The sequence below is a fragment of the Chenopodium album genome, chromosome 12 (assembly GCF_948465745.1).
Source record: "Chenopodium album chromosome 12, dcCheAlbu1.1, whole genome shotgun sequence".
NCBI classification, from domain to species: Eukaryota; Viridiplantae; Streptophyta; class Magnoliopsida; order Caryophyllales; family Amaranthaceae; genus Chenopodium; species Chenopodium album.
Genome location: NC_137845.1, coordinates 10307513 through 10334887, shown reverse-complemented (window position 1 = coordinate 10334887; position 27375 = coordinate 10307513). Strand labels below are relative to the sequence as shown.

At 34.0% G+C, this 27375-nt stretch overlaps 2 protein-coding genes and 1 pseudogene across 4 annotated transcripts; 1 reads left to right on the top strand and 2 right to left on the bottom strand.

The window, feature by feature from the left end:
• Window positions 1–2786: 2786 nt before the first annotated feature.
• Window positions 2787–11235, bottom strand: LOC145571928 (E3 ubiquitin-protein ligase CHIP-like; annotated as a pseudogene). Its single transcript, XR_014096653.1, has 8 exons — window positions 10934–11235; window positions 10702–10769; window positions 10539–10602; window positions 6577–6648; window positions 3894–4028; window positions 3628–3781; window positions 3326–3436; window positions 2787–3234 (listed from the first exon to the last, which is right to left on the bottom strand). The product of XR_014096653.1 is annotated as an E3 ubiquitin-protein ligase CHIP-like (transcript).
• A 1424-nt stretch (window positions 11236–12659) lies between these two features.
• LOC145570295 (adenylylsulfatase HINT3-like) lies at window positions 12660–20883 on the bottom strand. 2 transcript variants are annotated; one of them, XM_081629332.1, is made up of 7 exons: window positions 20372–20883; window positions 18446–18501; window positions 18280–18337; window positions 14978–15044; window positions 13348–13403; window positions 13093–13146; window positions 12664–13013 (listed from the first exon to the last, which is right to left on the bottom strand). In XM_081629332.1, exons 1-7 carry the CDS (start codon window positions 20585–20587, stop codon window positions 12873–12875), a joined length of 648 nt encoding a protein of 215 aa, XP_081485458.1. In that variant the 5' UTR covers window positions 20588–20883; the 3' UTR covers window positions 12664–12872. The 2 variants fall into 2 exon arrangements, with proteins under 2 accessions (XP_081485459.1, XP_081485458.1); XM_081629333.1 differs by lacking the exon at window positions 13093–13146 and having other exon boundaries at window positions 12660–13013.
• Window positions 20884–23479: 2596 nt separating this feature from the next.
• LOC145571927 (serine/threonine-protein kinase OXI1-like) lies at window positions 23480–25842 on the top strand. The gene is made up of 2 exons (XM_081630944.1): window positions 23480–24256; window positions 24464–25842. Exons 1-2 carry the CDS (start codon window positions 23877–23879, stop codon window positions 25407–25409), a joined length of 1326 nt encoding a protein of 441 aa, XP_081487070.1. The 5' UTR covers window positions 23480–23876; the 3' UTR covers window positions 25410–25842.
• Window positions 25843–27375: the final 1533 nt, after the last annotated feature.

Below are 27375 nucleotides of genomic sequence, written 5' to 3'. Positions count from 1 at the left end.
AAGCCAAAAAAAAAAACTCTTCTATCATAGCATTAAAAAAAAAAACAAAAAAAAAATAAATAAATCAAAACTACCTACTTAAATAGCCAATAGTTGACATCTATTAAGTAAAACTAAAACAAAACATGCTGACATCATTAAAGGACACTTGTCAATTTCTTATGAAATTTTTTTCCACCAAAACTATTTTTGATATCATCATTTTTTTTTTCTCTATTTTTTTTTTCTCCAAAGTTCTAAAACTAAACAATTACCATTTTTCTTTCAAAATTAATAAATAAGAGTATGATTACACTTTTTCGAATAAAGAATATTGACAACTATTTTAAACAAATAAAATCTATTTAAACCATGCAACGCATGAGATTAATCTAGTACATAAATAAATGAAAGTTAATTAAGAGGTCAAATAATATGAAATAAATGTTATGTAAGTGATCATACATTTAAAATGGATTCGCTAGGAAACTTCAATCACGGGTGAATGGGCGATGTCGAGTAATGAGTGATGATGGGGAATTAGGAATCTTGTATTAGGGTAAATCAACTGAAAAATCAAAGCCAGCACATATTATCCTGAGTACCAAAAGACTATTTCCTCATTCGTTGGGGATAACTGAAAAGTAACAACCATCCATTTTGGAACAAGAACAAGAATCCAATAATGTTATGATAAAGACCTTCATGAAATTGACGTTGAAAAAAGGATAGATTCCTCAAAGAAAATAAACTTTTTTTGTTGTTGATGAACGTATTCTATTAATAAATGAGTTAGAGTTGCCTAAAGGTTTGGGGAATAATCAGAATATTGAATGCTACCGTGTCTCTTATATAAGTAAACAACACTTACTATCACATTTCGCAAGTGATACGAATCGTATATGTTACTACCAATACTACGTCCTAATTCTTTAATTAAATTAGTTCATATCTACATATTTTATCTCTAAGTTATTCTTTCCAATGTAAGTTTTCTGTAAAAGTTACCGATCAAATTCTTAGCTCAAAAAGGATCATTGCTTGCTTCATTGGCTTGGACTCCATACCCGTCGATGATACTAATCTTCTCGTCTGTTACCATTATAATGCTTAAGCACCAGCGATATATCATTCTATCTTCATGCAAAGAACATTTGACATGGATAGATGTTTCATTGCAAACTGCTGCATATCTATTACTAATCATACAGACTAACCAAAGGGATGAAATAAGAATTTTCCGAATTGTATTACTTCATATTGTTTGATAAATCTAGCCTCACTTATAAGCGTAACTAGTTAGTTTAATGAGATAGGCGTACGATCTCCGAATCGTTAAGGCATAATACCCTATCAATCATGAATTAATGGGAGTTCCAGCTTAAGTTGCTTGGACATTAGTATAAAAAATCATGTGATAATTTGGATAATATACTCATGGGAAGACAGCAGTTAGCAGCCCATACATAATTAAATTAAAATTTGTGTTCTTTGCACAAAGACAAGCAGTAGGTCAGGTTCACAATTGGTCAAACACACAAACACCTCAGTTCTACATTGGATCCCTCCATATTCAATTTCACAGGTTCCTACAGGCCAGGATGATCCTGTATTATTGCTGGTTTTCTGTCATTCTTTTCCAGACAGATTCAGAGTTTCTTACATATGGATGGGGCAGACTGGTCATTAGATCTAGTTACATTTACGACCCGAGCCATTTGAATTGAATTCAGGTCGAGTCAACTTCAGATTGAGTCATTAGAATCTATTCATTAAATCAACCATTAAAATATCTTCAAGCCAACCAGGTTTTATTTTGGTTCATCAAAATCAAATTTAGTCTTGCTAGGTCTAGATATAAAATGGTTCGGCAATATATTATCTACGTTTCACAATACCAACTAAGTTAGTTGTCATCGGCAGCTAATATCCACAATAATTGCTTCAATATTATTGCATGTCAGATATCCAACCTTTGCACTATTCCATAAACTGTCTTTTTCTTAGTCTGCAAAAGATAAGGCATGTTGAGTGAGAACTGAAGATAATACCTGCAGTCTGCAGATATTTAAACATCAGAAGAAACCAAAGAAGATGGATCTCAGTAAACTTCCAGTTACAGATGATGACAGGTCTCAGAACCAGCAAATATGCCAAGCTATACACGTGAACCAAAATGGTCATCAAATCACTATTACTCCGTATAATTTTACTCATGTTAGATCCTCATAACAAACTGCATTTGTACACAATCACAATCCCAACCACTAAGCCACATTGTCCCACCAGTCAAGTTTTCACAGATAATAGGCCAAGCTGATCTAACTCAAGATATCAGAAAGATTTTCAGGTTGGAACCGAATACTAACGCGTCTTTGTATGGTAAGCGCGATGATTTTAGCAACTTTCAATCAGATATAGGAAGAAAATCATTGCAATTTGTTAACAAGTACATTATGAAAGAAAAGGGATATAATCAACACCTTGCTAAATTGAGGCAATAATAAGTCATATAATTTGTGCCAAAATAATAAATTGTTGGTCGGGATTTATTTATCGCATTTTCTTGTCAAAACCAGAAATGAATTTCAGTGCACATGATATTTAGCTCAAAAGTATGATGCCCTTAGCATATTACCGCATCAATTCTAGTAGGATACAACAGATTATCAGCAAAGACATTGAGAAGAACGCGGTAATAACAGAAACATCTCTTCCCGGTAATTTTGTTTTAAAAATAAAAAATTGACAACCATGATTATAAGCTGAAACCACAGGACATGAAAACAACATCAAAATCAATCAAGGACAAATCAACCCAAGGGAAATTTTTTCATTTTTTCTGCCTCGGACCACAAAGTTTCACTAACTGTACAAGACTACAAGCTTTACAACCCCTAGTCCTCAACTATGTCTCATAGTAACTGTACAATTTAAAAGATAAATATTACCTCTCAAACGGTTGAATGACAGTAATACTCTATAATGTAAAGAATTGCACAAGATGTGATTAGTAATAGGACCAGATGGGAAGATCACAGGTTCCACAGGAAGGATGTACTTGAGCTTTACTTTGAGTTACGACCAAATCCACGCACCATTGAAACCAAGAAGTTTAGCATACCACTGCTAGTCTGTCTTATAAGCCCACCCGTGATCCTCCAGATATGCCTGAACTGCTTCTTTTATGGCCAAATTTGAAATCAATTGGGATTGATCAAGTGGTTCACGAGTGATTGGGTCAAACTTACCCATCTAAGTTCCAAAAGAAAAATAAGTTCTCAACATAGTGATAAAATATACATGCAATTAAGAAGAAATATTGTCAAAAAGACTCAAATTTAACCTTCTCAAGATGCTCAAGGATAATGGCTCTCTCATATGTGACCCCACTTGGTGTAATGACAGGATCGCGGAATATGTCAAGTGTGATTCTGCAGCATAAATAGTCAGGCACCTGAAAGATAATTTGTGTTTTCTGCATCAGTAACTGCCACAGAAGTTTCTTTGAAGCACATCTGATAAAAAAACTGCAATACAAGTGCCCCCCCACCCCCCCCCCTTGCTTTTCCTCTGTTCTATTTTGTGTAAATGCGTGTGTGTTGACGGATGGGGGTAACAGAAAACAATTTAAAGAGAGTTGAATACCTCAGAAGGTATGTCATGTTCTCCAGCTTTCCTAAAAACATTATCCAATGCATCTAACTGCTTCATAAGGCCAGCATCTGCTTCATTAATAAATCCTTCAGTCTTGGAAGAATCCATTATATGCTGCTCCTTAAGAGCCTCTTGACATGCTTCTCTGAGTGATAAACAAAATGGAAGCGAAAAGAAGTAAACTTCAATGTAGAATATGATACTATAAGAAGTGGTCAGAAAGAAGAAGGAAAAAGCTAACGTAAAACATTGCATACTTTAAGGTCTGCAATTCCCACGAACGCTGGCTAGATTCCTGTTCCCACAATAGATAATCTTGCTTTGGCAAGCTCTTGCCAGATCTCCTCTACCATATAACCTTTTGGATTTGCACCTCTTCCTAGATCTAATGCCTGGAGGTCCAAAATACCCAGTACATTCAGTAATTCACCATAATAACTTATCGTTTACTCTAGTAAAAATCAGATCAAACACCACCAAATTTTCTTATTTTCATTTACAGTGTGTTTGGATAAAGAAAGGGGAGGGAAAAGAAGAGGGTGGGGGGGGGGGGGGGGGGGGGGGGAGGAAGGAAGTGAAAGGTAAGGGAGGGAAGAATGGTGAGTTTTCCTTCCGAATCTCTCATTCTCTCCATAGTTGGAGGGATCAATTTCCTACTTTCCTTCCTTCCTCATAGTTGGAGGGATCAATACCCCATCTCTCAATTTCCCTTTCCTTTTCCTACCCTTCCTTTCCCCTCCATTTCCTTCAATCCAAACACACCGTTAGTTATTGATAGGTACGAAATATCTTTAATATTGTTATGTAATAAAAATTATAAGATTTGTAATTTGGAGAATAATGATTGAGATGGATCATACAGTTAAAGTTCTAGATCTCACATGATATTGTACAATTAATGTTCAGTCAGAGACCAGACCTTAATAAATGCATACCAGAACACCCTATATCAAGAGAACAGATCAAGGCCTTAAATCAATAGAACATAAAGCTTAATAATTGTATTCATATTTATATACAAAGTATATGATATCAATATTATAAAAACAACCACCAGCAACCAGAACCACAGAAACTTCATAACCGGTAGCCATGCAACAAAAGAAAGACCAGCTGTTGTCCTAAATCATACAGTATCAACAACTATAAAGTCAATACCTGTTTTGATAATTAAACAGAACCCAAGATCAGCAATATCTAAAACATCAGGCACCCTCTACAATTACCTTTTATTACTTTGCCTTGAGACTACTATGATATTTGCTACCTTATAAGGTGTCACAGAACACAAGGACAAGGAGGTAGAAACGGAAAAGGAAGGAACAAAAGCACCAGATCTTGTCCATCTTAATACCTTATCATGCTCATTGACCCTATCTCCATAAAAGAGCCTCAAACATATCCTAGATCTTTGATCGGCTACAAAATCTTCTAATATCATAATAATTATTCCCAATCTGGACAAATGTTAATCTTAATGTCATTCCCAACGATATGGAGTCCAAATGCTTAATATGTAGACAGCTTTAGCAAAACATGAAGATAATCCTTCCAGAAATGTAAATAGTACCAAAATATTCTCAACTCTTCAGATCCCAACTGAAGACTAACTGATTGACCATAGGTTCATAACTGAGAGGAATCATGGCATCAAAAAACACACACGCACACACACACACACACACACAAGGTACTAAAAACACCAAAGTCGTGAAGCATTGGTGCTAATTTAAACCCTAGAACTTTATATAACTCACTGCTTGTTCTGCACAGGTAATTAGAGCCTTTAGCACTTCAACCGAAGCTTCCATTCTAAAAGTGCACCTTTCGCATGATGGGTCAGCTAGGAAATAGGAATAGTGGCTTAAGCCATTAGATGTATTTCCAAAGTAATTAAGCAGTGCATAGATGAGCACTCTACTTCAACGCATGCCATATAGGTCTTTCTAAAGCGCTAAACCCAAGCTTTCAAATTGCTTTTGCAGTGCACAGATGAGCCCTCTACTTTAACATGCACCATCAGCATAATCTTACTTTGCCCTCACACAAGTTGTGAGAAGGTCAAGAAGGTCTAACATATTACTGTAGAGTAGCCCGAAAGACCTGTTATTTTGACCTTACTAACATACGTTTCAAGTCTGAAAAATCCTAATAAGTTCAATTAAGTGCAAATAAAATGAAATTAAGGCTCAATAGTACTGTTCACAACTTAAAATAAGTTCAAAGAAGGGCCAATAAGTTCATCGTTTACAGGTACGAATAAAAAGCCTCAAAAGAAATACAAGTACCAAAAGACCCTCCAAAAAAATATTACAGAAGCAAACAAAGTAGAGAAAATTAATAAAATACAACAAATCTTAACAAAAACTCATGGAGAGGTGAAGGGAAGTAAAAGGAAAGGGGAATGAAAATACCAACATCAAAACCTAAACAACAAGTAGTTGTGATGAAAAGGAGAAAAAACATAGAGGACAATTTCTCAAATAGTTATACAATATAATAGTAATTCAACTTTAGTCAGTGTCAAGAGCACTCTGAGCAAAGTAGTCATGCAGAGAGGATCAAGAGGGTAAAGCTGGAGTAGTTAATTTTGAGGAAGCTTTGGCAAATAAGAACTAATTAGTTCCAAAGCTGCCAAATAAAAAAAGAAAACTTCTTCCCAATTGTCAAATAAAGCACTACAAGGTCAAGAACATTATTTATCATATCCTTTCCTTATTTCCAATATATTCATCTACTGCTAATAGAAAGAGAGCAAATCCAAAATGTAAAGCAGCAGATAATCAAATTCAGGTACAGAGTTGAAAATTTTTAAAGAGCTCAAAAGAGCAAGCGATAAGATTATAGGAGTAGAATGGAATAATACTTTACCTACAACTCTACTAGTACAAATCATAAAATCAAACAATAATTATCATTTATCAAAAATCCATAACATACCTTTTTCAGTTCTTTAACTCCGTCACTATAGTCTTGTTTCCGTATCAATGCAAGACCCAACATATAATGTGCCTGTTATTGGAAACAATACTAATTATTTTTTAATGAGCAGTTAAAAAGACAAAAAATTAAATTCTCTCTTAATATAAATACCAAAATGTCAATCAGTGATTTTCCGCAGAATACTATGATGTACACTGCTAAACATCTAACAAAACTAGAAAATAAGGACAGCTCTATGCCATCAAAACATGAGAGCATACATAGTATATCGCAAAAAACCTTGTAATAGAATTGCATTACAATAAAAGAGCTAGGATGAACTGATGTATTCTTCAAACTAAAACACAGTAATCTGAAAAAACTATACCTCTAAGCAACCAAGAGGAGAGGAAAAAAAAATGAAACAGAATTTCAAAAAATTGATTTGTAAAACTAAAATTAGCTAGATTCAAGCAAGTTGTCTATAAAAAATACCATTAACTCAATGCAAGAAAGTTATCCCCACCCACCCACTCAACTAAGGAAAAAGGCTAAGGCGTAGATTATACATCAACTCGCTCAGATGGCAAGTCAGTGTAAATGATGGTTTGCAACTTTGCACATTCTAGAACGATTCAAAAAAAGGCTCAACACTCAACAATTTCTCCACTTACAAGTATAATGTGTCTTAAAACTATGGAAGTACGAAAGTTAGATTTCTATTGTTCAGTAAATGTAACCTACTCATCACCAAACTCCCAAATCCCAAAGAGAAGCCATACTTCATAGGCACTGTTATCACGTACGAACCTAACATGATCTAATTTCTCAATTATCAAGTTAATGTCTTGAGTTTGGACAATGTTGCCATCTTGCCATGCTTAAGGATCGATTCATGAGGCATTACAGGGGTCTACTAATTTTTGCGGGTTTGAACACAACATGAAAGGTGTTACAAGCCCACAATTCAAAATTGACTAATTTCTATCGAAGAATGTGATAAGTGAAAGAAAAAAAAAATGTTATGGTTTCCATTAAAATGTATCCTCAAAGTTGTGAATTGATCGATTTGCTCACTGACTATGTCGCCTAATTCCACTATCTTGACAGGCCAAAGTACTAAATATTTTGTTTGAATGTAACCCTTTTCCAGATGTGAGAAATTGGGGGGGAGGAGGGGGGGGGGGGGGGGGGGGGGGGGGGGGGGGGGGGAAGGTTTAAATCATTTGTTTTAAATCACTTAATCGACAAAGTTATGCTTTTTTTTTTTTAATATAAGGAGTAATTTTTTTTCCTTCTGTTGGTAAGCACTAAGCATTCAAATTATAAATAGACAGAATAGTTCTACTTATTAATGGTATAGTTGACCTTTTAAGGAATCAATTTTAATACCTAAATCAATATTACATATCACAATTTGAATCGATATGTAACACTGGCATGGTACATGAGAACCTACCCACAAAGAACCAAGTACAATTAACATTCCTGATACTTTAATTAATGATTTTTAAACTTGAAGATTCTTGTCAGTTATAAATGGTATATATTATAAGCCATAAAACAACCAAAAAAAACCTTCCCAAAAGATAAAGGCATTGGAATATTACAAATAAACTGTTATAATTAAAAATACACAACACCATTGATAGCAGTGCATAGCAAATGGATTCCAAAAAAAAAAGGCGAGAGAGATGAGCACCATCCCTTAGTGAGTCATAGGATAGGATTGAAGACGAGGCTTCATGCATACAGATTGTAATTCCACCAACAACGATGTCTGGAAAAGTTAGCCACCTATCCTTCATGGACAGCAGACCACCTGTCCACTTCTAATTGTCATTTCAACATGAGAAATAATCGTCTTATCTATTCTTTTTCAATTGATGTATCTTGGTTTTTCCAACCTAAACCCTAGTTTTGGTATGTGGAAGAAACACCTTAATTACTTTACCTCGGGAGATAGAGAGCTGATCATGACAGGACTCTTTGGGGGCACCCAAGATTGGTTGGCTTGAACCACAAGGCAGGCAGGCAAGCTAGTACATACTTAACCCAAGCTTGTTGCACTCATCCCGAGTGCAAAAATGCTGAAGCCAATAAGCTGTATGTCAGAGTAACCCATGACATGAATTCAGCAAATCACACTCTCCAGCATTGTGGACTGTGTCCCTTCCAAAAGAGTGAAGCCTCTAACCAACTCTCCATCTTCAGTTAATACTTTAAGTGATTTTGAAAGATCTAGCAGAACAAACTCCAAAACTCTAGGCAGAGAAAACAATGAAATCTAAAGACTGTAACATATCCAATCAAGCACTCACCATCACTAAAGAGCTATTGTTAGTAACACCTTTCATTTGCTGATAATTGAAATTACTCGTCCCTAAGAAAGAAATTTACACTTAGGATGTCCCATAAAATATACGAAGTAACACTTACCTTGTCAAGTGAATTTTTACTCTCTCCATCTCTGCAATACATTCTACATTTTCTCACTCTAACCTCTATTCTAAAAACTAAGTCCACCAAGTGTGAAATCCATTTAGGACGATAATCCTTTCTACATATAGGTAAGACCATAACTCAAACAAGACTATTTCAGACAATGAATGGAAAAGTAGAAAGCTGCACTTGAGCTCATTCCTCTCCCCCCCCCCCCCCCCCCCCCCCCCCAACCCCCTAAAAAAAAAGGACATTCAAAAGCATTCAACTATTAAATTCCCTCCACACATGCCCATTCATAAGGTAGTGTCTTGTCTAGTGTAAAGTCGCAAACTTGCTACTGGAATCGTTGTTTGAAGCTCTGGTCTGTATGGAATTGTTGTTGGACGGAAGCCTACGTTTTGGTGATTTCTTCACTTTTGCTCTTCTACAGTTCTACTACTTTGCTCATTCCTAATAGTTGGTGTTTTTAGGTGGGTTTGTAAACCTTTTGTATACTGAATTGAATTAATTTTACACTCAAATATCAATAAGAGATGTACACGCCTACACGGTATACTCCTCAAATTGTCCCGTGGTTCACATCAAAGGGGTTTTTCACATATAATTTATGTGTGTTCTTTGCAATTGAATCTTCCTGTAATTGTTTTATACTGCATTTGTTGCTTTTTTTAGTTGATGATTAGTTGTTGTGGTGGTTGTTTGGGTTCATTGGATTGTATTATTGGTTGGTTATCTCGAGCGTGACATTGTAGGTGTCATATTAACCCCTGGCTTTCCTACAAAGATTGTTAACATTGTTCATTTTAAAGACCACATAGGCATAGCTACTTGCTAGGTGGGAAGTCAAAAAAAAATGTCACTTCTCTCAAGTTGTGAGTATTAGCTCAAACCTTTAGGGCAATGCTTTCTAAACCAAACGGTCCATCTCAAAGGTATGATAGGAATCTAGGGATCGATTTGTAACTATGTATAAATCCCATCTCTTGTTGCTTTGTTTGTAACACAAAAAGGGTATTGTCACCTAATTCCTAAAATAACAAAAGTCTTCAAAATGGCTAGTTGGCCACAAGCTTATCACAGGGACAGCCAAAGGGGAACTCTTTGAAATGGTCACACGCTTAACAAGAAAACATTCGACAATAAACAATATAAAATACACAAGAATGCATATTATGTCCTTATACATTCCTAAACTTCTCTAGTATAGTAAACTTCCATCTCCATCTCCATCTCCTGGGAGAGTTCAGCTGATTTCCTTTGCAACGCCTCAGAACAACAAAGCTAACTAACTATTCGTACTCAAAAATCCTACAAGGAACTCAATCTAACATTCCCAAATGAGACATCTTCGCTAACTTATTTCCTAGTACAATGTCAACCAATACCAATGTAAGACAGCAAATTAAGGGCACATAAAGTCCGAATTATATGAAAAACTCCGAAGTTGCGCAACACGAAAAGCCGAGACAAATTACCAAAAATTGCCAAACAACCATGATATATTACAGCAACAGATTCAAAGAGTAACCACACACCTTGACCGAACTATTGTCAAGTTGTACTGCTCTTCGACAATCTTCCATAACTCTATCCCAATTACTACACAGTAAACAGAAAAAAATTAAAATAAATAAAATAAAATATTCAATCAAAACAAATTAAAATGGAAGATTGACGATCAAATATAAAGATACATACTTCTTCTTCATATGACAAAGAGCACGATTCGTCCAATAAACCGGAATATTAGGGCACAACGTAATTGCCTATAAAAATCGCACGAAATTCACCAATCAAAATGTGCCTACGACATAAAATCGCTTTCTATTTCTCAATTGGATGATAAATTGTAACGTTAATCATAAATTATCAAATAAATTTCAACGATTAGAAACAAAATTAGGGTTTTTTTTACAGAAATAAAAAATACCTCAGTATAAGCATCAATGGCAGCTCCAAACCTTGATTTCTTGAAGCAGTTATTTCCGTCTTGTCGAAGTTGCTCCGCTTGTTTCGCCACTGAAGAGATGGCCGCCATTGGAGACATTTCTTGCTTCTCTCTCTCCTAGTGTTAAGTTATCGGAAGATTCTGGAGAATTTGAAGATGGAAGTTTTGAGAATGTTTTGACCCAGAAAAATGGTTATTTGGGGAATGAATAATAAAACAGTTTGAAGAAGACAATGTCTTAAGTTGAAGAAATGAATATAAAGGGGGAAGTTTTAGAGTGTTACGTACGTGTGTTGTTCTTTCGGTTTTTAGTTTTTAGGAGGATGGTGTACAATTGTAAATAAAATCTTCGTCTTCTTCACTCTCGAATTCTAGTGAGTAGAGGAAAATACGACATTACGACATTTGGAGTGATTGAATAACGTAAATAATTGTATTTGTGATCGTAAAATAAAGCATTTGATAAATACGGAATGATAGAATTACTGATGGATATAACGCATCTGATAAATACAAAATAATATAATTACTGAACTAGATAGGTAGCACTTCGTATCATCAGTGACATAAGATTGTAGTTTCTCTTAGTAATTTATGTCGGTTCTTGAGAGTTAAGGGGAATACTCGAGTATTTATAATGATGAATCTTACTCGAGACCGAACCGGATGTAGTATATGCATGTTGACATTACATTACTTAATTGAGAGTAAGGGGTAGCTCAAGTGGTTAAAAATCTCTCCCGATTTTGGAAAATCCTAAAATCAATTCTCATCTCACCTGCCCTTGTAATTTCTCTAAAATAATAATAATAATAATAAATATAAATAAATAAAAAATAAAAAAAACTAGGCATTGACCAACAAAGTATTCTCTTTGTTTTCATTTAAGTCAACCTTAGTATTTCACCATATCCAAGGCAAAAGCAAAAAGTAAAAGACAAAAAAGTGGATTAGCTTTATATTGAATGGTTTAGTTGGTTGACTAATTACAAATCCCCTTTTGACTCTTAATCCCTAATTCCCTACCCATTAGTCCACCACCATAGATAGTCATGCCACAATCCTTATGGAAACTACACAGTATGTTTTGTTATCCCCTTATCATAGTTCCTAAATGCATGTACAACGATAAGTGCTAAAAAAATTGACTATATAACTCTTATGACTCATTTGGTAGGTGGTAATAAACGTGGTAATGGTAATGAATGCAGATTATATTTTTATAAAGAAAATTTAATCTCACGGATAGTATTACGGTAAAGAGTTGGATCCAAAGTTGAGTCAATGGTAAGAGTTAGGAGATAAACTATTAAGGTAAAGAGTTGGATCAATAAATGCCTGATTTTGATTAGCAGGCTAAGATCTCAATGGTAGTACAGTATATCAGTAAAGAGTTGGATCCAAAGTTTTGGAATAAGTGCTTAGAAGATTTATTACTTAGCATTTCCAAGTTCCTACTTCCCAAAAAGATTGCTTGTATAATCTTCTGTTTGACCTCCATAATTATCCAAATTGGGCTATCAAAACTAGTCCATACTAACATAAATTCATGATCCAACATCTCGGTTTCGAGTTATTGTTTCCCAGAAAGGGGATGGTCCAATCCTTCTGAAATTGCTTCAAAGTGAGCTGAAACTGTGTGATATGAATCTGTCAATCGAGAGCTCAAACTGATAGACTTATTAGTGTAGAATTTTGAAAAAGTCAATCAAATAAATAGTCCAAAAATTACATGGGTATAAAATGATACAAGTAGTATTTATATATTCAATGTGTGTTATATCCATCAAATTGATTGATCACAAAAAATACTTTTTTTTTTTTTTCTTTTATACATTGTTGGATATTTGTGCATGCTTTCGTGAAAACCAAACTAAAAGAATAAGCATTCATTAGTGTACAAAGATTACGTTTAACAGTGTCATCCTCTACAATTCCCAGCCAAAGCTGATCCTTGATCCTTGCATTCCTCCTCGTTTTTTGCAAGCAAAAGCTGTTCCCGTATGCTTTCTACAAGATGAGGTGCTTCCTCATCCAATTTCACAGATAGTCGCCTCAGACTCTACAATAATTACACACTTATCAGTTTCTATTCCTAAATGGTTGGAAGTATGAAGCTATTACATGAGGAGAAGGAATACCTCTGAATCCCACAAGCGATCATGTGCCTTTCGTGGAATTATATGGATGTGTGTCTAAAGATGCCACAAAGAATTGCAGGGAATTTAAGGTATATGATCAGTAATACTAATAAGTAAAAGCTAAGTAGAGCAACTACAACATCCTTAAAAAAAACATAGAAAAACATTCCATGGAATAAAACAATCAAATTTGAAAGGCAGAGGTTTATAACTTCGGCGGACTAATAAGATGGAGGATAACAGTAATTTACTTACATGGAATATGACTTGGCCAGCAGCAGCACCGTTGTTGACTACTAAATTGAAGGAATCTGCAAAATTCAGATTCGATTGTATGAATGATAACTTGACGTTAGCTTTCCTTTGAGAAGGGCACACATGAATTTATCAGGACAACATGCAAGCATTTCATTTTTGGAAGTGTGAACTCTGCTTTTTGAAATGGACATATACTTAACATCAAGATGAATGTATACCATACAGGCATACAGACATGTGAGCTTCCCAAGAATCCAACTCTCCAGATACCATAAAAGACAAACCGTCTAAGGATCAAGGGATGTTTACAAAGAAGAGTGGTAAAGCAAGTCCGATCAGCATGTATGAGAATATACAACGTTATTAATATCATTGTCACTGCACAAGATGAACTTGATCATTATGAGCATCTACAAAGCATTCAATTACGCCCATCTTGATCATTATGAGCATCTACAAAGCATTCAATTACGCCCATTCGTTGCAGCAAAAAAAAAATTACGCCCGGTTGCAGCAAAAAAAAAATTACGCCGTAGCATATTAAAAGATGATGTTGGTATCGCTAGATTAAAGTAAACTCCTCTTGCAGCCAGCATGTAATACTTGTGAATTGCGAGAATAGAATGAACAATGAGCTCCTCATCTAGGAAGCATAAATCCCAAGGCCAACCAAGGCTTCAAGTAATGTCACCTAAGTGGGGAAGGTCCAACAATCCCAAAATCAATCTGTTGTGAGTAATGAATTCAATATTTTTAGGGACATACAGCCTCAAAACTTCCTGGAACAGAATAGAAAAGGATGAAATGGTTCTCGCAAACTACCAAAAGAGAAGGGAGGAGGTTTATAGTGTTGACATTGGCCAGGCCAATAAGCTCGATTCAATCAGCAGTAAGACTACACGTGCAAAGAATTAGTCATGTCCATGATAGAGTTACATGTGCGAAGGAACTAAGTGACAAAGACGTTAAGCCAATCTTTTCAAGGAATCCTTCACATCCTAGGTTACGGCCTTTTTCTTACCTAAAGGGTGTTTATGCATAAAACAACCTTAGCATTTATGACAATAAATCTTGCATTTCATCCAGAATTAGACGTTAAGCCAATCAATGATATCCAACATATTGTTTAATTGCACAAGACTTCCCCTATAAGCAAATGCTCAATGGAGAAGAAGAATGATGCGCCCTGTATCCAGATCCTGTAGCGAGATCCTTTATTGGAAGCAGGGACTCCCATTATTGAATACAAGGCCATTATTGCTCTTGCACTTTGAGAAAAATCGACTCAGTGAAGCTAGAGGTAGTGAGTATGAGCTCGAATATGGTCAAACATGAAACAAGTGGGCTTCATCTATTTAAACAAATACGAGTGTTCTTTAATTTTTTATTTAGATAAAAATAAACCATTCTACATTAAGATAAATTTAACTTTTTAAAGAACCTTAATTTGAGTCTTATGATCACAAATTGATGTCAAAACTTAATATAACTCTCTAGCCAAAGAACATATTGAGCTAACATGCAGACAAAAAAAAAAAAAAAAGAGGGACGGTGAGGGAGGTCAAAATGAATTATCAAAGCTGGCACAATGGCTATAAAAGATCAGGAAAGAGCCCTGAGGACTTACCGCAGCCTGTAGCTTTCTTAATCGCATTGCTAATGAACGGTATTTTCGAACACATGGCAGCTATCACCTGCAGCACAATCAATTCAGATGTTGAGAAAGAGAAAGCAATTTGTAGAATGGGTTTCAGATCATATTCTCCATCAGTGACAAACTCTAAAAAATTTCAGCTAATAAAACACAGAAAATAGAATGAAAATTTGATACATAGCACCTTTTAAAAGGATCCTTGTGAGGAACTACCTTTTAAATTTATTGTTTGTGAAGAACAATCTTCTATAATAGTTTCGGTTGCATAATTACACCTTTAGCCATATTCCAGTAATAAGTCGACAATCAAGTACTGAATAATACATGCCAATAGGAGAGCCATCCCCAAAAGCTAACTTAAGAGGAGAGCCCATTTTCCTATATAAACCCCACATCAGCCCCCCATATGCCAATGTGGGACTCAAGTCCCATACCTTACAATGGACCGTAACACTGAACTACTTCCTCTCCCGTGTCTCATATTTCGTTTCCAACTCTTCTCATCCATCCTCACCCTATTATATTCTACAACCTGCAACAATTTGAGGCACTCTCAACAAGGCAATGCAATCCTGTAAATACAAAAGTATCTTTTTTCTTCAGAACATCTCATTGATAATTAGGGTTTCGATTGGAATAAATATGCAACAAAAGGGTGTCCATATTCCAGCATAGCTAATTAGTTACACTTAAAATTAGGGCTTGCATTGATATTAGGGATAAAAGAATGCAGGGCATCGAAGGATTAGTTTTTCGGTTTGTAGGGATATTTTAATTGCATTAAAACCAAATTAGAGGTTATCTGATAGCATGATCTAGTTTTTAATAATTTGAGAGCCTCCTAGCCCTTATCAATCAATCAATCAATCAAAGCCTTAATCCCAAAAGTGGGGTCGGCTAACATGAACCAAATAATTAAAATTAATTAAAATACAAATCCATCTTTATGCAGGTGAAAGGTGTAACAATAGAATTAAGTTCATCACCAGCCCCTTTGCTTCACATCGAATGTCACTGTGGGTCAATTGCAGCAATTTTTGATGCTTGGAAAATGATAACCTAATGGGGCTTGCAGATATTGTGATGTGGAAATATTTATCTCATTTTGTATTTTGTCTGATGCTGTATGCACTATGCAGCACCTTATTCTTGGTTGCTTTTTATATATATTCCACTTACATGTTCCAACTTCCAAGCAGTAAAAGAGAGGTAGATAGAGAGAGAGAGAGAGAAGAATAATGGAGGAAAGAATTTGTAAGGAATCACGGATAGAGAACAAAGAAGTCAATAACAGCAGATCATCTTTGGGATATAAATGAAGTAATGCGAGTTTATAAAGGGGAAGGATGGGCAAGATAAGGCAAGGACAAATCATATGACAGGGAACTTAGGTTTGCTGACTTTTCTCACCACAAAACAGCCAAAAAGATATTATCATACAACCATAACTTTCATAAAAGGTACAGTAGTTCTCAACCCCAAAAAATTGTAAAAGGTATTGCTCAACCCATTAAAAAGATACTATTTGACAAATTTTACAAAAAAGTCAAAGCTTCAATCCTCAATCAATCATAATCCACAAGTCTAAGGTGGAAAAAAAAAAAAGAACAATCACGAAAATAAATCCAAGGAGAAATGCTTGGCACCTTAGTTCATCAATATTCCAAGCATAAGATGTGAACGGGGAAGCAATATTGACATTATAACTTATATCAGGTAGGAACTTCACTAGAACAAGAAAAAACAAGTCTCAAGAGTATCAGTTTTACCAAATATATCTTTGCGCATAAATGTTTTAAGATAATAATTCAGTTACATGGGTTACTTCACTTATTGTATCAATACACGAAATCACTTACTCAAAAGATCACAGTGCGCAGTAGCTCATTGAAGCAGTTCCTGACCAGACACATATTCTATTAATTATATATTGACTTGATAAAGGTTCAAGGGAGGAGGGTAGCAGTTAGCACATAACATTTTAGTTTGCAGCTATATGACATTGCAATCAAGGATCTTACTAAATCCTTAGCTATAACAGCTCACACATTAGAAAGACATTAAATAGATTGTGTGAATTATGTGAATAACCAAATGCAGCCTCGGTCCTATAAAAAAAATGGAAAATCACAAGCTTCTATCAAAAACTATAGTTCAAGGAATGCATGTAATGTAAGATAGCACTAGCTTTCAATCATATTAATAAGAACCAGCCAAAATTTATTTGAAGGAACACAACTTGAGCAGAATAGGAAAAAGACCACACAAATCCAAATTTTAAAATGATTGAAACAACCACTTATTACTGTTGGATTACAATGAATTAGCCATGACAATTCTGAAAACAATGGTATTACAAAAATTACAAACATATAAAGTTCGTCCAGCAAGGCACCAACAAACTAGCATCACAAAACCAACTGATCATTTCAACAAAAAATTTACCTATTCTCAAATAACATCAACCTAATGGATTTAGACTAGCTACTGGATCCAATAGGCTCTATGGCTGTGTAATTCTTAAACAGATGCTAGCAGAAAGATCTTCACCACATCCCTCTATGCAGGCGGTGGCATGGAAAAAAAAGGTCCAAGTAATATAACAAATAAATAAATAAAATTCAGGACATTTAGATGGTGCACATTCACAGAATTAAATAATACTACCTCCGTTTTTTTTTAGTTGACACGTTTTGACTTTAGCACTATTCACACACTCCCCTTTGACCATGTTTTGTGCTTTATACGTAATGAAAAATATAGTCACGTGGGATCTTGTTAGATTCTTCACGATGAATATTTTCAAAATATCAACTTTTATAATTTTTGCTTATCGGTAATTAAAGATAGAATGGTTAAAGTTGTGCGTTGGCAAACGTGACTAAAGAAACGTATCAACTAAAAAGAAACGGAGGAAGTATAAAGGATGCCCTTCATATAAATACTTCCATCGTTCTCTTTTAATCACCACATATTCCTTTTCAGGAGGTTGCAAATTGATTGCAACATTACTCTATTTAGCCAATGAATCAATGATGTTTTTTAATCTCTCTCCTCATCACATGGGTCTTTCGTTTAATCTCTGTCCTCTCCTAAAATACTGTGTATCCCCTCCACGTTGCAATTAAAAGAGCACGGACGAAATAGGATCATAGTATATACAATAGGCACACCCAATATCACGCAGCAGAATTTTGTCCAGATTTGAGCACCAAGGCAACAATATATGGCCATAGAAACTGAATTGAGTTAAAATATTTGTGAAGGTTACTTACTGAAGGATGAGTTGTATCCAAGGAACAAAAATGACGTTTTGGAATGAGAAGAGAGTGCCTGTAAGTAAAAGCATGAAAAAAGAGTAAGTATGACAGCATGATGACAAAAGTACTTTAAGGACAACTTTACCAGACTTAAAAGTACTATAAATGGATGGTACCTTACCCACGACTGAGTGGACTTGTATCCAAAATGCAAATGCATGTATCATCTTCGTAAAGCTATAGGAGAAAACATTAAAACAACTGTGAGCTGGCTAAGTGGCCATACAAGAAAAATGGAAATTTTCACCAAAAAACAGGTTGTATAAGGTCAACATTAAAACACTATTCTATTCACCATAAAACTAACAAAGTTAAGGAGAATTAAGTTCTACTCGTAATAGTAAGTTCTTAAAACAAATAAACGGTAATTCTACATGGTGGCCACTTGTTTTTGCAAATTTCATTTGGTGGTAAATTTTTTGTGGATTCCTCAAGTGACCACCTACTTTTGCATAATTAATTAGTGCGCCCTTACTTATGCTTTATGGGCTTATGGCTAACCCTTGGTGTTTTATGGCTAACCCCCTTAGCTTTGATAATCAAACTTACTAGTGTACCCTTCTAATTCAACCAACCTCCTCTCCCCATGAAGATACACCAACCTAACCACCCACAGCCCTTGTCCAACCCAACTTAACCACCCATAGCCACCTACCAGTCCAACAGTCCAACACCATCACCCAACCTAACATAAATCACTTGCTACCTATTGAAACAACAACTACCAACCAAACATTGAAATCAACCACCAAATTTCTAAAACAACCACCCACCCATCAAGAACCACCACTCAACCTTCAAAAACCACTGGCCATCCATAGAAACCATTAATCTAAAACCAACGAATAAACTCTTAGACAACCACCTGCCAACCAAAAACCACAACTCAACCTCTAAATCTAATTAGCAACCCACCAACAAAAAAACATACAAAAATCATTGCCCAACACTCAACACCACCACCCATCCACCAAAAACCACCACTCACCCACCAAAATCCGTCACTTAACCTATGAAAACCTCCAATGGTGGGTAGAGTAGCGATTGTGTGGATGGTGCTGGTTGATGGTCGGAGAGTTTAAGGAAGCAATATGTTTAGAGGTAAATTGGTAAATTAAATTTTTAATCTTAGGTTAGCTGTCTTAATGACAATATGGCCACTAGGTAGAATTATGCAAAAGTAGAGAGTGACTTGAAAAAATGGCAACCAAAAAAAAAAAAAAAAAAAGCACCAAGTGGAATTTGCAAAAACACGAGGTCAACATGTAGAATTTCCCAAAAACTGAAAATCTAATAAGTTCCAATATGAAACAAGTCAAAAGTTAAGTGATGAAACACACCCTAGGATGATTACAAATACAATCTCCTCCCCCTCCCCAACCTCGTGCATCCAAACATCGGATGATCTCCCAAAACCCCTCTCCCATTGTATAAGACTATTAGTAATGATAAACCCTTGATTGGTCTACTTTTATTTTACACTAATCATATAAGCGAAATCAAATCGAGCAAGAACCCTTTCATGATACGGAGTAATAGATTACATGTGCATATTGAGGATCATCCTGACTACTTTACGAAATCAAAGTCCTTTTTTAGTAAGTTTCAATTTTCCTGTCCCCTTTACTTTTCTCTTCCAACCCCACCCCCACTAAACACAACACACACAATCAATACATCATTCCTTATTAACAAACTTACCAGCCCTTTCGACTAGCAGTAATAAATGGTCGTAATGGAAATGAATTTATATTTAACATACTCTCTTTACTCATTCACAGGAACCATAAGTTACGGCGACATATCATAAACTGTTCAGAACCATTTCTGAGAATTCTGACTTCTGTTGCAATATTCAATTAGACAACAAACTCCAGTAAAATACAGGCATGCTAATACGAAGTAATAAATAACTTCAACTCAATTACTGCCACAAAAACATAAATGCTGAACAACAAAACCCCAAATTTCAATCAGAATACAACACACAATAATAAATTCCACCCACCCAACATTCAAAATTTCGTAAATATTGTTGTAATTGTACCTTAAAAGCTGGGGAATTACCCTGAATAATCTGACAAAAAATGCAAGTATCTTGATAATTGGGGTTTTTCACCAAATCCCTAGTTTGAACTTGAGCTGTAGTTGACTCAGATGAACAATTCGAAGTAGATACGATATGGGTATTTCGTGAATTGATGTGGGAAGGGCAGATATGAGAGCATAGTACAGCAATTCGTCTTCGAGCTTCAGAATTCATGGTTTTTTTTCTGGGTTTTTGGAAAGTTTGAAATTTGATGGTCACAGATTTTGTGGGGAGGAAGAAGAGAGAGGTAAAAGAGGAGGGAGCAAAAGAGAGGAATTTGTGGGATTGATTGCTTTTGGCTGCTTATCCACTTGAATTCAATGAGAATCGATGGGATTAATCCTCTGGTTTTTGTCAAACTGTGTCCTCTATCCTATAAACATTATGAGATAGTTTGACATTGACAGCAAAATACAAGTTTCAGTAATTGTTGCCTAATTTAGGGTTAATTTCTACTTTTTGGGAAAATAAGTTTTCACTGTTTTGTGGCTCGGGCAATTACTCGAATTTTATTTATATACGAGTATAAAATGAAAATATTGCCTAAATTTATATACGGTAATATATTGAAAATATTATCTAAAGTTTGAAATAAATTTTAAGAATGAGAAAATAATCTGAGAATTGAAAGAGAGATGCAGTAATATACTTGTAAATATTAATCCGTGTAATTGGTTAACTAGTTTCTAATCTAGAAACTTACTTGTACCATCCATAGAATCAAGAACCATTAGTATGTAATTTATTTCTTACGAATTAAATTGTAATTTATTGTGCAATTAATTAGAATTTACATTCAATCTAAAAAAATTAGAATTTACATTCTAGAGAAAATTAAATACGGAGATTACACATATGAAAAGCTTTAGAGTGAAGACACATAGGGTGACACGTAAGGGTGACACAAAGTGAGGATGTGACGTCAAATCATATTGATGCAAGTGATACATGACGTTACCATATTGTTCTGTGTGTTTTAATAATATTATAAATGAGTTTTTTGAAATTCTAATTTAGATAAAAATAAGTTTCTTGAAAAATAAATTTAGATTAGTAAATTTCAATAAATAAAAATACCCTAAACAAGTCTTGTGTAAAACGGGAGTACGTTAATCTTTATCATAAGACAGAGAGTTTGAGGGTAACTTTAACTATTTTTATAGTAAAATTAACCCTTTTTTTTTTGTTAAAATAGCAACAAAGGACGGGTGTGAGAATCGATCACAAGATCTCCTGAAATCGGGAGGAAAGTTCTAACCACTTGAGCTAATTAAGTGGTTAGGCATCGGATGATGAACCAAGTCGTGTTGGCTTGGCCGGTGTCCAAAAGTACATACTTCCTCTATTTGTTTAAATGCATCACTTTTTATAAATGAATTTTTAATGTAAATTCATCACTTTTTTTAGCTACTCATAAAAAATCTCTCCATCTCTCTCATATCACATAAGACCCTCCATATTTTTTCCCTCTCAATCTCTATCTCACCACTCTAAATATTGTTTAAAATCCATAATTTCAAAAGTGATAGATCTAAATTAAAAACGGATGAAATATTTTTTAAAAATGTTAATCTTTTAAATTGTTTTGTATTGCAATAATGATATACATATCATATTTTATCTTATGATAATTCATTTGGAATTTCAATAATTATATCATTGGATGTGAAGAAGGATGAGTTGGGCACAAATTTTTAAATGAATCTGGTTCACACTAATCTATTGTGGACCAATAATATTAGAGAAACTATGGTTGTTTTATTGATAAAAAAAAAGGTCATTAAAATAAAAATAAGGTCACTATGTTGAAATAAAACTCATTTTGGCGGTGATTAAATATCACTAATTATGAGTGTAATTCAATTGTTTAAGTTTGTTGATCTCCAAGGTTTTCTGCGTTAGTTCTTCAAAAAATTAGTGTCAGGGTATTTAATGGTAAAACTATCTCATTTTGATACTAAAATGCATATTTTTCGAGATCAAGCGTTAGTGGGAATAATATTATGTCAATCCCGGACTTATGATGAGACGAATATAAGTTATTGAAATTCGCAATAAGTTTTTGAACATCTTGGCTTTTAAAAGTTTATATACTTTGTATAAGTTTTTTAACATTTCATAAAAGGTTTTGAAAATTCCATATGAATTAATTTGTTATTAGACATATTAGTTTCTTAAAATTATATGTATTGAATGGGTCCAATACTTTATAATCTTAGATGTGAATCTTAATGGAAATTAAATTTCTAGTTATGATGAGACCAAAATCGAATTAGACCAGTTTATTTGTCCAAAATTAGATTAATGGTTTGTTCACATTTGCTGAACTGAACTGATTGGAGCTGAACTGAATTGAAATGAATATTTTATGAGATAAAGAAATTAGGAACTGAATAGAACTGGACTGAACTAAACTTATTGGAGCTGAACTGAACTGAACTAATTGGAGCTGAATTAAACTGAAATTAAGCTGAAGTGAACAGACCATAATTTGCTTTTAGAATCTTTCCTTAATATATATAATAATATAGAACAATGAGAAATAAATCAAACAAAACTAATAATTTACTACCTTTCTTTAAATTTCTTAATACAAAACAATAACATAAAAGAAAAATTCCAACATATTAAAGGAGAATTTACAGCATTTTGTAGATGTGTTGTACAATATTTTAATCAATAAAGCATGTGTCCTCCATTAAAAAGCGATTTCTAAAAGATTTTGGCTTGAGTCAAAATGAAAATTGAAAAATGGAACAAGTGTCCTCCATTAAAAAGCGATTTAAAAAGATTTTTGTTTGAGTCAAAATGAAAATTAAAAAAATTAAATTTCTGAATTATAAGATCAGATTGGTTTTCTTTGACCCGCCTTAAATCGGACCATTTTTTAAGCACCCATGTTTCTAACAATTTGGTCGACCATAATATATTAATATATAAATGTAAATATATTTTAAAATGGCATAATATGAATATTCCTTATACTAGTATAACATGTTGTAACCTTGAACCACCTAACTTCCTTTCCAAATTAGTCTTCAACCTCTCATTATAAAATACCAAAAAAAAAAAAAACATAAAACCCATGACAAGGCCCATAACCTTGTTCTTTGGGGACAATGAACACACCTAGCTTCCCAAACAAATTCTCATATTCTCTCTCCTATATTTATTGACCAACCCCATTTTCTCTCCTTTTGATTTGAATTTATATCATTATTTTATACTTTCTTTATCGTTTTTTCATATCAAAAGGTCACACCTTCTTCTAGAAAGTAGAAACAGGGCATAACATTACGTACTCCATAACATCATTACCTTCCTCATTCTTCAACAATTTCTCTCATTTCTTGGCACCTTCAATTTCAAACCATATTTCTTCCTCCCCAAGTCACAAATCTAACACTTAAAACACCCTTTTCTTTTTGACAAAAATACACAAAATTTCAGGGGAAAAACAGAGATGAAAGAACAATCAATTGTGCCAAAATTAGAATTAAATCAACTCAAAGTTTTTGGCCCAGTTGGAAGAGGAGCAAAAGGGGTTGTTTTTCATGTCAAAATCAATGATTTGGGTGAAGATTTGGCGTTAAAAGTGGTGTTGAAATCCGCCATTAAATCCAAAACTGAGAAACAGAGTAATGGGGTTGTTGAAGTTCAAAACAGAGTATTTTTCGAACAACAAGTTTTGAAGGAATTCAATCACACCCTTTTGCCGAAACTTAAAGGGGTTCTTGAAACTGATAATATTTTTGGGTATGCCATTGATTATTGCACTGGTGGTAGTCTTAGTTCTCTAAGAAAGCTTCAAGTTGAGAAGATGTTTTCCGATGATATAATTAGGTAAGTTTGATTAGGGTTTCTCTTTACGTATCCGTAATGATTAACTATAAGCATTAAATATAATTTGTCCCGGTTTTTCTAATTACGGAATTCATTACAAAATCAGGCGTTGTTTTAATGTTTGTTATTTTTTCCAATAAGCATTGAATACATTCAATTAAAATTATTGCTGTAATTAATGTTTGTTCGTTTTCTTTCTTTTGGCAGATTTTATGGGGCTGAAATTGTTTTGGCATTGGAATATTTGCACAAGAAAGGGATAGTTTACCGAGATTTAAAGCCGGAGAATATATTGATTCAAGAAAATGGTCATCTAATGTTGGTAGATTTCGATCTTTCAACCAAACTCATTCCTAGATCGCCTAAAACTCGGTCGAGTTCGGGTTCGAGTTTGAGTTCGAATTCGAGTTCGAGTGCAGAATCGGTAAAAACATCCGATTTAGGAAAGAAAAAGTCACAACTATCAAGATTTACCGCGTTTTATAACTGCGGTAAATCTAGATTTACACTAGAAGAAACTTATTCGGGTAAAACAGAGGACGAGTTAGAAAACTCGTTCGAGTCAGACTCAGTGGGTAAATCCAACTCGTTCGTTGGAACAGAGGAATACGTGGCACCGGAGATCATCAAAGGGAACGGTCACGATTTCGCGGTAGATTGGTGGAGTTTTGGTGTCGTTTTACATGAAATGTTATATGGAACGACGCCGTTTAGAGGTGTAAATAGGAAAGAAACGTTTTATAGAATCATATCAAAGTCACCTGATTTGGTTGGTGAAACGACGCCGTTGAGAGACTTGATCAGGAAATTACTTGAGAAAGATCCAAAACAAAGAATATCATTGGAGGAAATCAAGGGTCATGATTTCTTTAAAGGGGTTGATTGGGAGATGATCGTACGGCTAGAAAGGCCTCCCTTTATTCCTGATCAAGAAGAGGTTGATGATGAGGGTATAGATGGAAATAAAGCAATTGATGTTGAGAGTATTGTTTATGGAATATTTAGAAAAGAAGAGGTGGTTAAAAATGTAAGTGAGGTAAATAATAGTGGTAAAAATAGTTGTGGTAAATTAGATGAAGAAAGTAAAACTAGAGGTGCTTGGGTTGAAGGGTTAGAGCAACCTTCTATTTCAAGCAATTTTTTAGTCTTTTAGATTTGCATATTCTTGGCTTGTTAGTTATTTTACCTTTTTTTTTTTATTTTTTTATTTATGAAGTTTTTTTTTTTTTTTTTTTTTTTTTTTTTTTTTGGTAGTAGAAAATTCAATTTATTAAAGAAGAGGAATGCAACAAAAAAAGTACGAGTATAAAAAAAGAAGGTTGATTCTTTGTAGTTTGGTGGATTTTGTTGCACTCTTTTTAGTTTATTATTAATTGTAAATGATATACTTTGAACTTTGATTAGAATTGATAGATATTTTAATGTGTTGTACACTTTTCTATCAGAAACCAAGGTATCTATTCCATTATTTTTTTTAGATGTGGTTTTTACAATGTTGTGTTCTTTATAATATTATCTTTTTGTTTTAAAATAATACAATTTGTTAAAATTATAATCTTCTAGTACCAATCGTTTACAAGGTGTTTTTTTTTTTTTAAATGTTAAATACTAGGTGTAGTTGTTGACAGAAAAATTTCATGTAGAATGCCTCAATGACATACATGTAATCATATCCTTAATTGTCGAAATTTTGAGAAGTGATATCTTATATCTATGAATTGATTTGTTTCAAAATAAAAATGGAAATAAAGAGTCAATTCTCACTTCCTTTTGTGTCTTTGTGGTGCTTTTTCAACACCAAAAACCATGTAATAATATGAATGTGTGGGCTTATAAAGGTCATGCAAACCATTTATAGATATTACTATATTTCTTATGTTTTCTTTGAACAACCAATTATTTTGTAATTTTTACTAACAACACAAACTTCCTCCGCAAAATTATGCAACATTTGGTTTTGCATGGTCTATAAATTAAATCAAGCTGATTCCCAATAGCATACTGATTGAGTATAAAACATATTCCTGGCCTCAACCATCAGTTTAAGCTTTTGGTTGAGATGATTATATATTTTCCTCGGCTCACATGCATGATTATTAATCATGCTCATATGATGTCGAATGCATGAGAACATAATTGCGATTCTTGAAAATAATCGCCAAATTTTGTTAAAATATCTGTAGATAATTAATGTCACCAAGTTGCACTACAATTCACCATACACTTTGTGCTCTAAACTCTAGTCAATTTATGTTGCAAATCAATTCCCATTAAGCATCACAGAATATATAATAGTCGTCTTCATACCCACATAAAGGATTGTTGTTAAAATTGCCACAACAGCTACTTTTTACAGTTGTCAATTTAAAATTTATACATACTCTTCATTCACACTATACATAATCAAAGAAACTTTTAATTCGTCAAAATTGTTGACAATATGCTATAATAGATCGAAAAGGACAATGCTACATCAAACTATTTTCTTGCCTTGATGATAAAGCAAAATTAAATATAGTTCGTTATCCTTATCTTTAAAGTTTGTTGAAAATTTTGTTTCTTGTTAATTTTCCCATGTTAAAACTTAAAAGAATTGAGTAAAAGGAGGTGATGATAAAATAAGGTAATTATGTTAATGATTTATCAAGATTTGCCTCTAGTGCAAGATTTTTTTTTTGTAGTTGCTTCAATTCATGCATCACCTATCATTCCAATAATGCAAGAGGATCGTGATAAACTATTGAAACATGATTTAAATAATTACTGAATGAAACCTTGGTGTACCATGATCACGATACTATACAACAAGGTAAGGTATAGAACGTGATCTTAATAACTATTTCAATGAACCAACTAACTTTGTTTCTTGTAATCTTATACTGAGTACTTCGTATATAATATCCTATTCCTACTAAAATTTTGTTAAAGTACGCCAAATTCATTAAAGGAGAAAAAGACAATGTAAACCTTACAACCATTACTCCAACTGTCCAACATGACTAATAACTTGTACTATTGTCACCAAAAATATAAACTTGTACTAGCTGTGGATTACTATATCAAATGTAACTAACAATGCAACCTCAAAACATAGATTAGTGGATTCCATTGTATGATCA